General features: G+C 45.9%; 1 protein-coding gene across 1 annotated transcript in view; it reads right to left on the bottom strand.

Annotated features, from left to right (window-relative positions):
* Positions 1-721: 721 nt before the first annotated feature.
* The window catches only part of LOC141258706 (uncharacterized), a 98,308-nt gene continuing 84,363 nt past the window's right edge, over positions 722-14,666 (bottom strand). Inside the window, exon 10 of the mRNA XM_073673728.1 lies at positions 722-2,157. Within this exon, the coding sequence (XP_073529829.1) occupies positions 920-2,157 (1,238 nt within the window). The 3' untranslated portion in view covers positions 722-919. The remainder of the gene's footprint in view (positions 2,158-14,666) is intronic.

Raw genomic sequence — 14,666 nt, forward strand, 5'->3', positions numbered from 1 at the left:
AAGTCCATAAACACTCTGGGGAAAATGCAATTAGCAGAGCAGTTTGTAAAGCACTGTTCACACTAGAGGATGCTAGAAAACAAGGAAGACTATCAAGTCCATACACAAATATAAATATAAATGCAAGGAAGTCCAAACAATATATATTATATAATCCAGGGAGGCCTGGGTAGGAAGTCCCAGATAATGCAGCACAGTCCCGTGCTCTAAATGCAATCAGCAAAGCAGCTGGTAAAGCACAGTTCACACTAGAGGATGCTAGAAAACAAGGAAGTCCTTAATAAGTCCATGCAAGGAAGTCCATACAATATATATATATATATATATATTAGATACCCAGGGAGGCCTGGGTAGGAAGTCCCTGATAGTTGCAGAGCACGGGACTGTGCTGCACTATCTAATGCAGGTGAGTCAGAGCAGAAACCAGCTTACTTGTTAGGAGAATGCAGGTGAAGACTGAGGCTCAGAGGTAACAGCAGGAGCAGCCAGGAGAAGGAGGAATACTGGTAACAACTGAATGCAGCAGAGTCTCTGAGAGCAGGTTACAGAAGATCCACACAAGTCTGCAGGGCAGAGCAGGAAACTAGGAAACCACCAGGAACAGGTCACAGGCAGAATACTCTAGCACTGATTAGAGGCTGGGGTGGAGTTATAAAGCAGGAAGACAAGGGGCACATGAGAGAAAAGACACCATCTTGAAAGAGGGCAAAAATGTAATTTAAAATATTCGCAGTCCTGACAGAGATATTCTCATAAACAAAGACAAAACCACATTTTTACTATTTTAAATATTCAGGTTTATTAACCTTTTGGATTGACCAACAGCTCTGGAGATGATCAGTAATAACATTATCATCAAAAATACAAGCTGCCTAATAATTCTGCATACAGTGTCAAAATCTAATTCCCTTGAAAAGCATCACACAGAACATGATTCAGGTCTCTCTCCTGTGTGGTTTCTCTCATGTGAAACAAGACTTGATCTTGTTGTAAAGCATTTACCACATTCCGGACATGAAAACGGCTTCTCTCCTGTGTGTATTCTGTGATGATCCCTAAGATTGGCTTTAGTACTAAAACCTTTCCCACATTCAGAACATGAATGTGGCTTCTCTCCTGTGTGACTTCTTTCATGTGTAACTAGATGAGACTTATTTGTAAAGCATTTCCCACATTCTGAACATGAAAACGGCTTCTCTCCTGTGTGAATTCTCTCATGTGCAATAAGGTTAGATTTTTGTGTAAAACATTTATCACATTCTGAACATGAAAATGGCCTCTCTCCAGTGTGATTTCTCTTGTGTGTAACAAGACTGGATTTATTTGTAAAGCTTTTCCCACACAGTGAACAAGAATACGGTCTCTCCCCTGTGTGAATTCTCTCATGCGTAATAAGACTTGATTTATCAGTAAAACATTTCCCACATGCTGAACATGAATAAGGCCTTTCTCCTGTGTGAATTCTCTCATGTGTAACAAGATGTGACTTATTTGTAAAGCATTTCCCACATGATGAACATGGATACGGCTTCTCTCCAGTGTGAATTCTCTCATGTGTAACAAGACTGGATTTATCTGAAAAGCTTTTCTCACAAAGAGAACATGAGTACGGCTTCTCTCCTGTATGAATTCTCTCATGTGTAACTAGACTTGATTTATCTGAAAAGCACTTCCCACATAGCAAACATGAAAATGGTTTCTCTCCGGTGTGAATTCTCTCATGTGTAACAAGATGTGATTTTCTTGTAAAAGATTTCCCACATCCAGAACATGAATACAGCTTCTCTCCTGTGTGAATTCTCTGATGTTTTACGAAACTGTATTTATTTGTGAAGCATTTCTCACATTCTGTACAGGAATACGGCTTCTCTCCGGTATGAGATTTTTGGTGTGTGAAAAGACCTGAGCTTTTCGTAAACTGCTTTCCACACTCCCCACATCGAAACCTTTTATCCCGTTCCTGACCTGCACTGGCGGTAACAATCTTTGATTGGTCAGGGAAAGGCCCTTCACGGTTAGGGGCATCATGTGGTCGATCTTTCCTGGGAGGTCCTGTATGTACATTAAGAGGGAGGCGGTTTTCTTCTGAAGATTGCTGGATGACATCTTTATCTTCCGTTTTATAATTTGTTGACAAAATGTTCTTACTGGAATTTTCTGTAAAGATTAAAAATGCATTTTCTAATTTATTTTTTAAAACAAAGCAGACAAATTTATAACATTCTTATCAGACTGGAAACAAATTTTGATCCACTCAGTACTTCAGCTAAAAAGCCTGCACCAAGCACGGCCACAAACTCCGTGTGTCTTAGGCTATGTGCCCACCATGCAGAAATGATCCGGATTTTTCCTGAGTGTTTCTGCATATCCCTGGCAGAAAAAACGCATGCGGATTGTACATGCGGATTGTACATGAGGATTGTGCGTGCGGATTGTGCATGAGGATTGTGAATGCGGATCGTGCATGCGGATCGTGCATGAGAATTGTGCATGAGAATTGTGCATGCGGATTGTGCATGCGGATTGTGTATGTGGATTGTGCATGCGGATTGTACATGCAGATTGTACATGCGGATTATACATGTGGATTGCGCATGCGGATTGTGCATGCGGATTGTGCATGCGGATTGTACGTGGGGATTGTACGTGCGGATTGTACATGCGTTTTTCCTGCCAGGGACTTGCGGATGTGAAGCGTTCTTCACATACATTTCCGCATGCGGGCTGACAAGCGATTTTAGCATCACTTGGAAAGTGCTTGACAACTCGGTCACACTATATAAATCCATGCAACCGGCAACTATAGTGTGACTGAGAGAATGGTAAAAAATAACTATATACTTACCTTCTGATGGCCCCCGGTGTCTTGTCTTGGCTTGCCGGCAGCTTGTGGTAGACTAAAGGACCTGACGACGTCAGCGGTCGCGTGACCCGTCACATGACTAAATTAAGTCACCGCGGGTTCTTTTAGTCTACCGCGAGCTGCCAGCAAGCCAAGACAAGCACTCCGGGGGCCATCAGAAGGTAAGTATAATATTTATTTTTTATTTTATTCTTTTTTTTTACAGGTTCTATGGTACCTGGGTCCGCAGGAGAATCTCCTCTTCTCCAAACCCGGGTACCATCCGCACATTGAACCGCATGTTATCCGCATGTACAGATCCAGTGATGCGGATTCCATGCGTTCCAATGCAAGTCAATGGCGGCGAAAACACTGCGTTTCCGCAAAATAATTGGTAGTGCTGTGGATTTTTCTGCAATGATAATCCGCAGCGGAAATTTCCGCAGCATGTGCACAGCACGGATTATCATTGGGGAACATGGCAGACCTTCTAACAAGCGTTTTTTAAGCGTTTCTGCAGCGGAATTGCTGCTGCAGAAACGCTTAAAAAACGCACAGTGGGCACACAGCAATTAGCAACCTTGGTGGCTGTCCAGAGGAAGAAGCATGTATACTTCGAAACGCGTTGACTAAATAAACCACTTACACTCCGATTGGCATCCCTCATCCTTTCTACATGGCAGCGCAGAATTAACCCATTTGTTTCCCCATTACCGGCATTTTCATCCCCTTGTGGGTCTGCAGCAGCCTAAGCGTTGTTAGTGGTTGTGTGCACACACAATACTGTTACTCAGATAAGACCCTATTTTTGCGCTTTGTGTCTTTCCAGTTCTCGCTTGACTTGGATTTTTATTCTAGCAATATACATGGTTGTAGAGAGTGCCTTCAGCCACTGCGCCTTCAATGGAAAAAATAGCAGTTTTTGTGTACGAGTTTTTCTTAGAATTATTAATTGGTCAAAATTGCTGGGGAAAATTGTTAACAGAAACTCAAAGCAAAGGATGAAATGCACGGCATTTCCAAGTGGCATTTTTTCCCCACATTGCGGTTTTTCAGTTTTACGACTTTTCAAACACAGCCCGCTCAAAGTGTGGATATTATTCTGCCAATTTGTCACGTTTCTACCATATTTCTCATTCCATTTTTTAATTGATTAAAACTGCAAGTGTGAATATGACCTGTATATTATTTGTTGTGAATTTTTCATTCCATCTTATGTGATCCTATGAGAAACCTTGGAATCCAATGATCAATTAAGTCCATGATATTTAATAAAACACTACTTAAAACTCAACATTAAACTCAATGAATATGTAAAAAAACAAATGCTATATGGCCATAGAAGGCATAAGCTTGTAAGTCAGGCATTGCTGCCCTAAAGGAGGTCACACAAAGTCACATTTACTAACAAATGTAGTGGTATTCGGATTTAGAAAAGTTAAACATTTTGGCGCAATCCAGGTTGTGCTGAAACCTTTTGCCTTTTTAGTCTTTTCTTCATACGTTACAAAGTTAGCAGAAAAGTGTTTTCTTAAAGTATTTTGTTCTATCACTGGTGGATAAAAACTTACAAACATTTCCCTCACCATGTTTTGTGAAGAAAGCCAGAAGTACACTCAAAGGAAATGAGAAATGTTAGAAATGACGCGAGCTTTGCATTCTTGTAATTGTTTGAGTGGTTTTACAATGGCAACGTTCAGGGGGTTCGGAGCTCCATTCAGTGACCTCTAGGCTTCATAAGATTCCAAAATATGTAAAGCACAATCTTGTCTTGCAAGGCTGTCCTAAGCCATTTGGAGAGCTAAACCTTTTTCAATGACTTATCTGTGTAGATTTTTTTTGGGGGGAAAATTGTTGTACACGTCATATACGTATAACACGCAGTGACCTTCAGGGTCTGGATGCAGCTGGAAGTCTTGACGATGAGGCGCGTGATGGAGGAAAGAAGACTGAGCGGTAAGTAGCTGGGCGGGTAGAGAGGTCATTTTTTTTTTAAACCAATACTCACGTCACAATTCGCTCCACTTCTTTCCGTCGTCAGGCACGCTGCATCTCCAGGCTCTACACTATAGGCTCGGACTCACGGCTGGATGTAATTATATGCGGGTACAATATGCTCTAGGGACAGCATAACTAGGAGAGTCACCTGTAGACAAGGATCTGTATGTAATAATATGAGGGTCCCATTTGCTCTAGGGACAATATAACTAGGACAGTCACATGTTGGGAAGGATCTGGGTGTAATAATAAGCGGATACCATATGCTCTAGGGACAGTATAACTAGGAGAGTCACCTGTAGAGAATTATCTTGGTGTAATTATATGAGGGTCCCATTTGCTCGAGGGACAGTATAACTAGGAGAGTCACATGTTGGGAAGGATCTGGGTGTAATAATATGTGGGTGCCATATGTTCTAGGGACAGTATAACTAGGAGAGTCACCTGTAAAGAAGGATCTTGGTGTAATTATATGAGGGTCCCATTTGCTCTAGGGACAGTATAACTAGGAGAGTCACATGTTGGGAAGGATCTGGGTGTAATTATATGTGGGTACCATATGTTCTAGGGACAGCATAACTAGGAGAGTCATCTGTCGACAAGGATCTGTATGTAATAATATGATGATCCCATTTGCTCTAGGGACAGTATAACTAGGAGAGTCACATGTAGAGAAGGATCTGGATGTAATAATATGCGGCTACCATATGCTCTAGGGACAGTATAACTAGGAGAGTCACCTGTAGAGAAGGATATTGCTTTAATTATATGAGGATCCCATTTGCTCTAGGGACAGTATAACTAGGAGAGTCACATGTTGGGAAAGATCTGGGTGTAATAATATGTGGGTACCATTTGCTCTAGGGCAGTATAACTAGGAGAGTCACATGTTGGGAAGGATCTGGGTGCAATAATATGTGGGTACCATTTGCTCTAGGGCAGTATAACTAGGAGAGTAACATGTTGGGAAGGATCTGTATGTAATAATATGCAGATACCATATGGTCTAGGGCTCAGTATAACTAGGAGAGTCATCTGTAGAGAAGGATCTTGGTGTAATAATATAAGGGTCCCATTTGCTCTAGGGACAGTATAACTAGGAGAGTCACATGCTGGAAAGGATCTGGGTGTAATATGTGGGTACCATTTGCTCTAGGGACAGTATAACTAGGAGAGTCACATGTTGGGAAGGATCTGGGTGTAATTATATGCGGGTATCATATGTTCTAGGGACATTATAACTAGGAGAGTCACCTGTAGACAAGGATCTGGATGTACTTGTAAATCACAGAGTAAATAACAGCACAATGTCAATCAGCAGCTTCTAAAGCCATCAGGATATTGTCATGTATTATAATAGAAATGGACTTGCAGAAGAGGGACGTAATATGACCATTGTATAAAGCATTAATGAGCCCTCATCTGGAATATGCAGTTCAGTACTGGGCACCAGCTAATAGGAAGGAGGCACTGGAGATAGAAAAGGTACGAGGAAAGCGCCAAAACTGATCAGTGCTGCGAGGAGCTGGTTTATAAGGAAAGACTAAAAGAATTACATTTATTTAGTCTTGAGAAGTAACTAACAGGGTTGCCAACCATCCAGAAATTCCAGGACAGTCCGTAAAAATGAAACTTTCTTGCCCTGAGTTAAGGGCTGTAGACATGCATCACTTATAATCATAACGTTTATTACGTTTTTTTTTCTGTGATATTTTTGGGGATATACAGTACAGACCAAAAGTTTGGACACACCTTCTCATTTAAAGATTTTTCTGTATTTTCATGACTATGAAAATTGTACATTCACACTGAAGGCATCAAAACTATGAATTACCACATGTGGAATTATATACTTAACAAAAAAGTGTGAAACAACTGAAAATATGTCTTATATTCTAGGTTCTTCAAAGTAGCCACCTTTTGCTTTGATGACTGATTTGCACACTCTTGGCATTCTCTTGATGAGCTTCAAGAGGTAGTCACCGGAAATGGTTTTCATTTCACAGGTGTGCCCTGTCAGGTTTAATAAGTGGGATTTCTTGCCTTATAAATGGGGTTGGGACCATCAGTTGTGTTGTGCATAAGTCTGGTGGATACACAGCTGATAGTCCTACTGAATAGACTGTTAGAATTTGTATTATGGCAAGAAAAAAGCAGCTAAGTAAAGAAAAACGAGTGGCCATCATTACTTTAAGAAATGAAGGTCAGTCAGTCCGAAAAATTGGGAAAACTTTGAAAGTGTCCCCAAGTGCAGTTGCAAAAACCATCAAGCGCTACAAAGAAACTGGCTCACATGAGGACCGCCCCAGGAAAGGAAGACCAAGAGTCACCTCTGCTTCTGAGGATAAGTTTATCCGAGTCACCAGCCTCAGAAATCGCAGGTTAACAGCAGCTCAGACCAGGTCAATGCCACACAGAGTTCTAGCAGCAGACACATCTCTACAACAACTGTTAAGAGGAGACTTTGTGCAGCAGGCCTTCATGGTAAAATAGCTGCTAGGAAACCACTGCTAAGGACAGGCAACAAGCAGAAGAGACTTGTTTGGGCCAAAGAACACAAGGAATGGACATTAGACCAGTGGAAATCTGTGCTTTGGTCTGATGAGTCCAAATTTGAGATCTTTGGTTCCAACCACCGTGTCTTTGTGCAACGCAGAAAAGGTGAACGGATGGACTCTACATGCCTGGTTCCCACCGTGAAGCATGGAGGAGGAGGTGTTATGGTGTGGGGGGTGCTTTGCTGGTGACACTGTTGGGGATATATTCAAAATTGAAGGCATACTGAACCAGCATGGCTACCACAGCATCTTGCAGCGGCATGCTATTCCATCCGGTTTGTGTTTAGTTGGACCATGATTTATTTTTCAACAGGACAATGACCCCAAACACACCTCCAGGCTGTGTAAGGGCTATTTGACCAAGAAGGAGAGTGATGGGGTGCTACGCCAGATGACCTGGCCTCCACAGTCACCAGACCTGAACCCAATCGAGATGGTTTGGGGTGAGCTGGACCGCAGAGCTAAGGCAAAAGGGCCAACAAGTGCTAAGCATCTCTGGGAACTCCTTCAAGATTGTTGGAAGACCATTTCCGGTGACTACCTCTTGAAGCTCATCAAGAGAATGCCAAGAGTGCGCAAAGCAGTCATCAAAGCAAAAGGTGGCTACTTTGAAGAACCTAGAATATAAGACATATTTTCAGTTGTTTCACACTTTTTTGTTAAGTATATAATTCCACATGTGGTAATTCATAGTTTTGATGCCTTCAGTGTGAATGTACAATTTTCAAAGTCATGAAAATACAGATATTTTTTTAAATGAGAAGGTGTGTCCAAACTTTTGGTCTGTACTGTACGTCCTTTTGCTGTGATTTCCTTTCTGTCGTTATAGTAGGCAAGGCTTCTTTACCACAAGGAGTATTAATCTGTGGAACGGTCTGTACACGCTCATTATTGTACCGCTCTCCAGCCCATCGGAAACAAATTACCTTCAGTTACAAAAAATCTTTCACACTTTACTCTTCAATTCGGAGCACCTGCTGCCATTTTTTTGCAGTGGTTCAGCTCCTATGTTTTCATGCAGAGGTGAGTCACATGTTCTTGTTTCTATGTGGAAGGTCTGAGGTGTTTGCCCACAATTCTTCCATGAAAACAACTTACGGACAGACTTCTCTAGCCAGTACATGGGAGTAGCCGAGTCCCACTGTTTGCAGCCAGTTCTGAGCTGATGGCATCACTGGACATCTTCCGATTTCGAAGGAAAGTATGACGTATCTTTCATGTGCCGCACTAAGTTTCCTCAATGTTGACAATGTCTTGATGAAAGTCCTTCATTAGGACTTGAACAGAACAGCTTGAAACCTTTCGCTGGAAGAGACTTTGATGATGCAGTGTAACTACTTTGTGTCTTACTGCTACACTCAGTTTTGCCATGGTCAATGACCTCTGACATGAAACGGTCTTCCACAACCTCACCTTTGTAACAGAATTTGCCTGTTCCTCACCCAGTTTTAAGCCTCCTACACAGCTGTTTTTGTTTCAGTCAATCACGGTTTCATTCAACATATAAAAATGATGATCATTATCACCTGTTTGGCAGAACTGGTAACTCATACAACCTGACTATAATTCTATAATATCTCGGACCTAAAGGAAGTGATTAAGGTGATGGGCGACCACCAACTATTGAGAATATTGGAACAGAGGTCTGTCCATGTAAGCAATGAACCTTGCTTTAGTCTTGGACGCAGAGATAGTTGGAGACTGGTCAGGAAAACATGTGGGAAACACCATGAAGAAGCCTTCACAAACAAACATCACACCGGTCCTACTCCTGTAATTAGTGTTAGTAGGCATTATGTCCGGTAGCCAGACCCCTCTATTCTTCATTCCAGGTGCACTTACAGTAAGGCATTACATTGATTTTGTGGGGTAACCAGTGGTGCAGCCAATTCTCAAAACTGTCCAGGAGCCGTTGTTCTACACTACAACTCCAGGCCACATGTTCCTCGTACAACTGTCTTGTCAGCCACGTTTCCAGACTTGTCTGCCATCAAGAACATCTGGGACGTCATTGGTCAGTGATTACACACGATCTGCCAGCAGCGGATCCTGATGATTTACTCAAGAACTTTCATCAAACAACTATCAAGAACCTCAGTGATAGCGGTAGAGCGTGGAAGTGATTTCTGCACATGGCTCAGGCACCAGCCTGAAGAAATCCAGATGCTTGGAAAAGGTGGTTTTCCATTTTTTTTTCATTTGCATATAAGTGACGTCTCTATTCTGTGATTGCCATCATCCACCACTTCTCCTTGGTGATGCAATTTCAATATTGAGCAGTGTATATAGCACAGTACATTAGTATTACTGTAACATCCCTGGCGGCGTGCTTGCATAGTGCACCACCTCCCACTATGGAAGAAAGCAATCTTACCTGTCAGTCCAGCCTACAAACCTTGCTCCAGTTCATGCTGTGTGCATGTCTCTTGACTGACTGCTTAGGGCAGAGGCCCGGTAACTTCCTGATTCTTATAGCTGCTATGGGCACACCCCTAATGCGTCTTCAGCCCATTGCTGTGAGTCACTGGATATTTAAACCCCCTCCACCCAGAAGGAGGTGCCTGAGCAACACCTTCACTCAGTTAGTCTTTGCTACTGAATTGCCAGGTCCTGTCCTGTTTCTAGTCTGTTTCCGCCACTCTGGGGGCTGCATACCCAGACCTGTTATCTCTGACTTCTAGTCTGTTTCCGCCACTCTGGGGGCTGTATACCCAGGCTCGTTCTTGTATCTCATTGCAGTAGCAGTTCCTGTCTGAACTGTATCCTAGCCTGTTACCTGTTTGTCTCTATGTCCGTACCTTCCCTTTTCCTGCAGTATCTGAACCTGAACCTAACTCCAACTCATTGTCTCTGTACTTCTGTTTGTGAGTTTTGTGTCCACTCGCTACTTCATAGGAAGTACCTTGTGTGTATCTAGTTCTGCTTGTCCCTTTTCCCTTCCTCCGTATCTTCCTGTATTTTCCAGTCTGTTCCATGTGAACAAAGCCCTGTCCTCTCTGCCTTGTCCACCGCACCTGCGGTTTCGCTCCGCTCTGTCTTGCCCACCGCTCCGGCGGTTTCTCTCGACTCTGACTTGCCCACCGCTCTGGCGGCTTCCCTCTGCTCTGCCTTACCCACCGCTCCGGCGGCTTCTCTCTGCTTTGACTTGCCCACCGCTCCGGCGGCTTCTCTTTGCTCTGCCTTGCACACCGCTCCGGCGGCTTCTCTCTGCTTTGCCTTGCCCACCGCACCTGCGGTTTCTCTCTGCTCAGCCTTGTCCACCACACCTGCGGTTTTGGCTCCGCTCTGCTTGCTCACCGCACCAGCAGTTCATCTCTGCTCTGCCTTGTCCTCCGCTCCGGTGGTTTCGCTTTACTCTGCTTGTCTACCGCATCTGCGGCTCTGTACCTGTCTCCCAGTCTGTACTGGACACTATCCAGCCTGCGCTCCAACCTGCTAGCATCTCCCTGTCGGCACTCCAGCCGTGCTTGCCAGTATCTCTCTGACTGCATACCAGCCGTGCTTGCCAGTGCCCACCTGTCTGCATACCAGCCGTACTTGCCAGTACCCACCTGTCTGCATACCAACCGTACTTGCCAATACCCACCTGCCTGTATGCCAGTCTAACCTGCCTGTTCCTGCATTCCCCGGTGTGGGTCAACAACTGTGACCGGGGTCTGACCTGGAGCCGCACCTGGTCCCTCTTCATCGGTTCCTCCTTGGTCCACGGAGTCGACTAAGCCGCCGTGCGACCTTGGTCGGATCGGGTTGATACTTAGTTACGCCCCTCCAGGAACTCCTCGGTTCATGGTACAGTGGGATCACTAATCACGCTCACGCCAGTCAGTCCGGGCACGAGCGAAACAGTTTGCTCATGCCATGGTTCCCGTTGAGCCCCATGGTCTTTCACTCTCAGAGACATTTTGAATCCTTGTCTGGCGAATACGTGCACCAAGAAAAAAAAAAATTCTCAAGCTGAGGTCCCTCCTCGGTTCATGGTACAGTGGGATCACTAATCATGCTCACGCCAGTCAGTCCGGGCACGAGCGTAACAGTTTGCTCAGGCCATGGTTCCCGTTGAGCCCCACGGTCTTTCGCTCTCAGAGACATTTTGAATCCTTGTCTGGCGAATACGTGCACCAAGAAAAAAAAAAAATTCTCAAGCTGAGGTCCAGGCGATTTATGCACCAGCCCAAATGGATCTATCATCACTCGTTCCTGCGGATCCACCACGGTACTATGGGGATCCAAAACGTAGCCGTGCATTTGTGGAGCAATGTATGCAGCATTTCAAGTTCTATGCTCACTATTTTCCTACCGATCGGGTTAAGTGGCATTTATGATGTTCTACCTAGCGGGTGACGCCTTGAAATGGATCACCCCCCTATGGGAAGCATGGGATTCTATCGTCTTTGACCTGCAGGCCTTCCTGGTGGCCTTTCTTATGGTCTTCGATGACCCTAATCCTGAAGCCTCTGCTAAAGCTTCCCTTTCCAATATCCCGGAGCAGCCCCGATGGGTAATGTGTGTAGGTAGCCTACCAGTCCTCCAGGGCGAAGAGACTGCTGCCCACCCAGAATCCACAAAGGATGACTATGCTCCACAGAATACTTCTCTTCCCAACCTCAATAGGCAGTCCAGACGTGCAAGGCGTAGAGGTAAACCATCAAGCCAGGTTCTGTCCTCCCAAAGACCTCCTGTTCCCCAGCCTGTAGAGGCAGCTTTCCGCACTGAATCCATGAAGGATGACTATGTTCGTCAGGCAAAGCAGAAGCCAGAACTCAGTCACAAAATCGGATTGCGGTCCCGCTGCGGTGGTTTGGGACCGCCTGACGGTCTTTGTCCAGCGAAGGTTGGAGAATCCCAAGACATTAGGCCTGTAGGAGAGGCTGCCCTTGGTGTTAGTGTTTCCTCTCCACAGATGACCATGACTGTCTCCGTGGCAAGTGAAGGCCTCGGATTAACCAGACGTTTCGGGCTTAAAGCCTTGAAGAGTCGGTGTCTGATTCTCGTCCGACAACTCCAGAAGCCGGTTTGGGCATTGTCAGCAGAAGGACGAGCCCTACTCAGAAACAGTCAAAATATGTCTGTACAAATTAAGCTCCAGATTGGAGCATTACACATGAAGAAGTTCACATTCCAGGTGCTGACTGGCTTACCCACAGGTCGTCCAGAGCCGAGAGATCTAGTGCCCGCTCAGGTCTGGAGATCCTGCATGGTGTATCCTGGGGGACTGCTGAGGTACAAGGGGTGTCCAGTCCCCACATCTTCAGGACAGTCAGCAGTTTCTTCTTCTTCTTCACCAGATCTGCTAGTCGCTGACTCGCTGTGCGCTGAAGTCTCCGAGGGAAGAGAAGAGGAGGCGAAGTCCCCACACAGTCTCGACGATTGTACCAATGATCTGGCTTCAGGTACCGTCCCGCCTGACAGACATGTCATCTCTGAAACCAGTCTGAAGATGGTCCTAAAGCAAGGACCCTAAGTCTCTAATAAATCTGGTCCTACGTCCATCAAGGCGGTGTTTACCCCCGAGACTCTGCACCCCTCCAACCAGGCGGAGGACCTCCAGTTGTCTCCTGACTTTCCCGGGGTGCTACCTGATAAACGGAGAGAGACTTTCCTACACTCGGTACCTGGTACGCCGCCCACTTCATCCAGTAAGCTTGGCAAAGTGTACGTCAAGGCGGTGGTTACCCCCAAGTCTCTGCACCCCTCCAACCAGGCGGAGGACCTCCAGTTGTCTCCTGAAACCACCAGGGTGCTACCTGATAACAAATGGAGAGAAACTTTCCTACACCCGGTACTTGGTACGCCGCCCACTTCATCCAGTAAGCTTGGCAAAGCGTACGTCAAGGCGGTGGTTACCCCCGAGTCTCTGCATCCCTCCAACCAGGCGGAGGACCTCCAGTTGTCTCCTGAATCCACCAGGGTGCTACCTGATAACAAATGGAGACAGACTTTCCTGTGTGCTGTTCCTGGTACTTCACCCACTTCATCTGTTGCTGAGGATGGCTTGATAGGAGGAAGCATCCTAGTCACCAAAATGATGAGATCAGTTTTGTTTCCTCTAATGGACAGAAGAGGTAATCCTCTTGAAGAGAAGGATTGGCCTCCAAATTCTCTGCAGAAGACCCTTGCAGGCTTGAAGAAGAGGGGGCGTAAAAGGGGGGGTACTGTAACATCCCTGGCGGCGTGCTTGCATAGTGCACCACCTCCCACTATGCAAGACCGCAATCTTACCTGTCAGTCCAGTCTGCAATCCCTGCTCCAGTTCATGCTGTGTGCATGTCTCTTGACTGACAGCTTAGGGCGGTGGCCCGGTTACTTCCTGATTCTTATAGCTGCTGTGGGCGCACCCCTAATGCGTCTCCAGCCCATTGCTGTGAGTCACTGGATATTTAAACCCCCTCCACCCAGAAGGAGGTGCCTGAGCAACACCTTCACTCAGTTAGTCTTTGCTACTGAATTGCCAGGTCCTGTCCTGTTTCTAGTCTGTTTCCGCCATTCTGGGGGCTGCATACCCAGACCTGTTATCTCTGACTTCTAGTCTGTTTCCGCCACTCTGGGGGCTGTATACCCAGGCCTGTTACCTGTGACTTCTAGTCTGTTTCCGCCACTCTGGGGGCTGTATACCCAGGCTCGTTCTTGTATCTCATTGCAGTAGCAGTTAATGTCTGAACTGTATCCTAGCCTGTTACCTGTTTGTCTCTATGTCCGTACCTTCCCTTTTCCTGCACTATCTGAACCTGCACCTAACTCCAGCTCGTTGTCTCTGTACTTCTGTTTGTGAGTTTTGTGTCCACTCGCTACTTCATAGGAAGTACCTTGTGTGTATCTGGTTCTGCTTGTCCCTTTTCCCTTCCTCCGTATCTTCCTCCTGTGTTCTTGCCATCTTCCTGTATTTTCCAGTCTGTTCCATGTGAACAGAGCCCTGTCCTCTCTGCCTTGTCCACCGCACCTGCGGTTTCGCTCCGCTCTGTCTTGCCCACCGCTCCGGCGGTTTCTCTCTGCTCTGACTTGCCCACCGCTCCGGCGGCATCCCTCTGCTCTACCTTACCCACCGCTCCGGCGGTTTCTCTCTGCTCTGACTTGCCCACCGCTCCGTCGGCTTCCCTCTGCTCTGCCTTTCCCACTGCTCCGGCGGCTTCTCTCTGCTCTGACTTGCCCACCGCTCCGGCGGCTTCTCTCTGCTCTGCCTTGCTCACCGCACCAGCGGTTTCTCTCTGCTCTGACTTGCCCACCGCTCCGGCGGTTTCTCTCTGCTCTGCCTTGCCAACCGCTCTGGCGGC

Source organism: Phyllobates terribilis, unplaced genomic scaffold, assembly GCF_046119375.1.
Source record: "Phyllobates terribilis strain yellow unplaced genomic scaffold, ASM4611937v1 Scaffold_3__8_contigs__length_932513732, whole genome shotgun sequence".
In the NCBI taxonomy this organism is placed as follows: Eukaryota; Metazoa; Chordata; class Amphibia; order Anura; family Dendrobatidae; genus Phyllobates; species Phyllobates terribilis.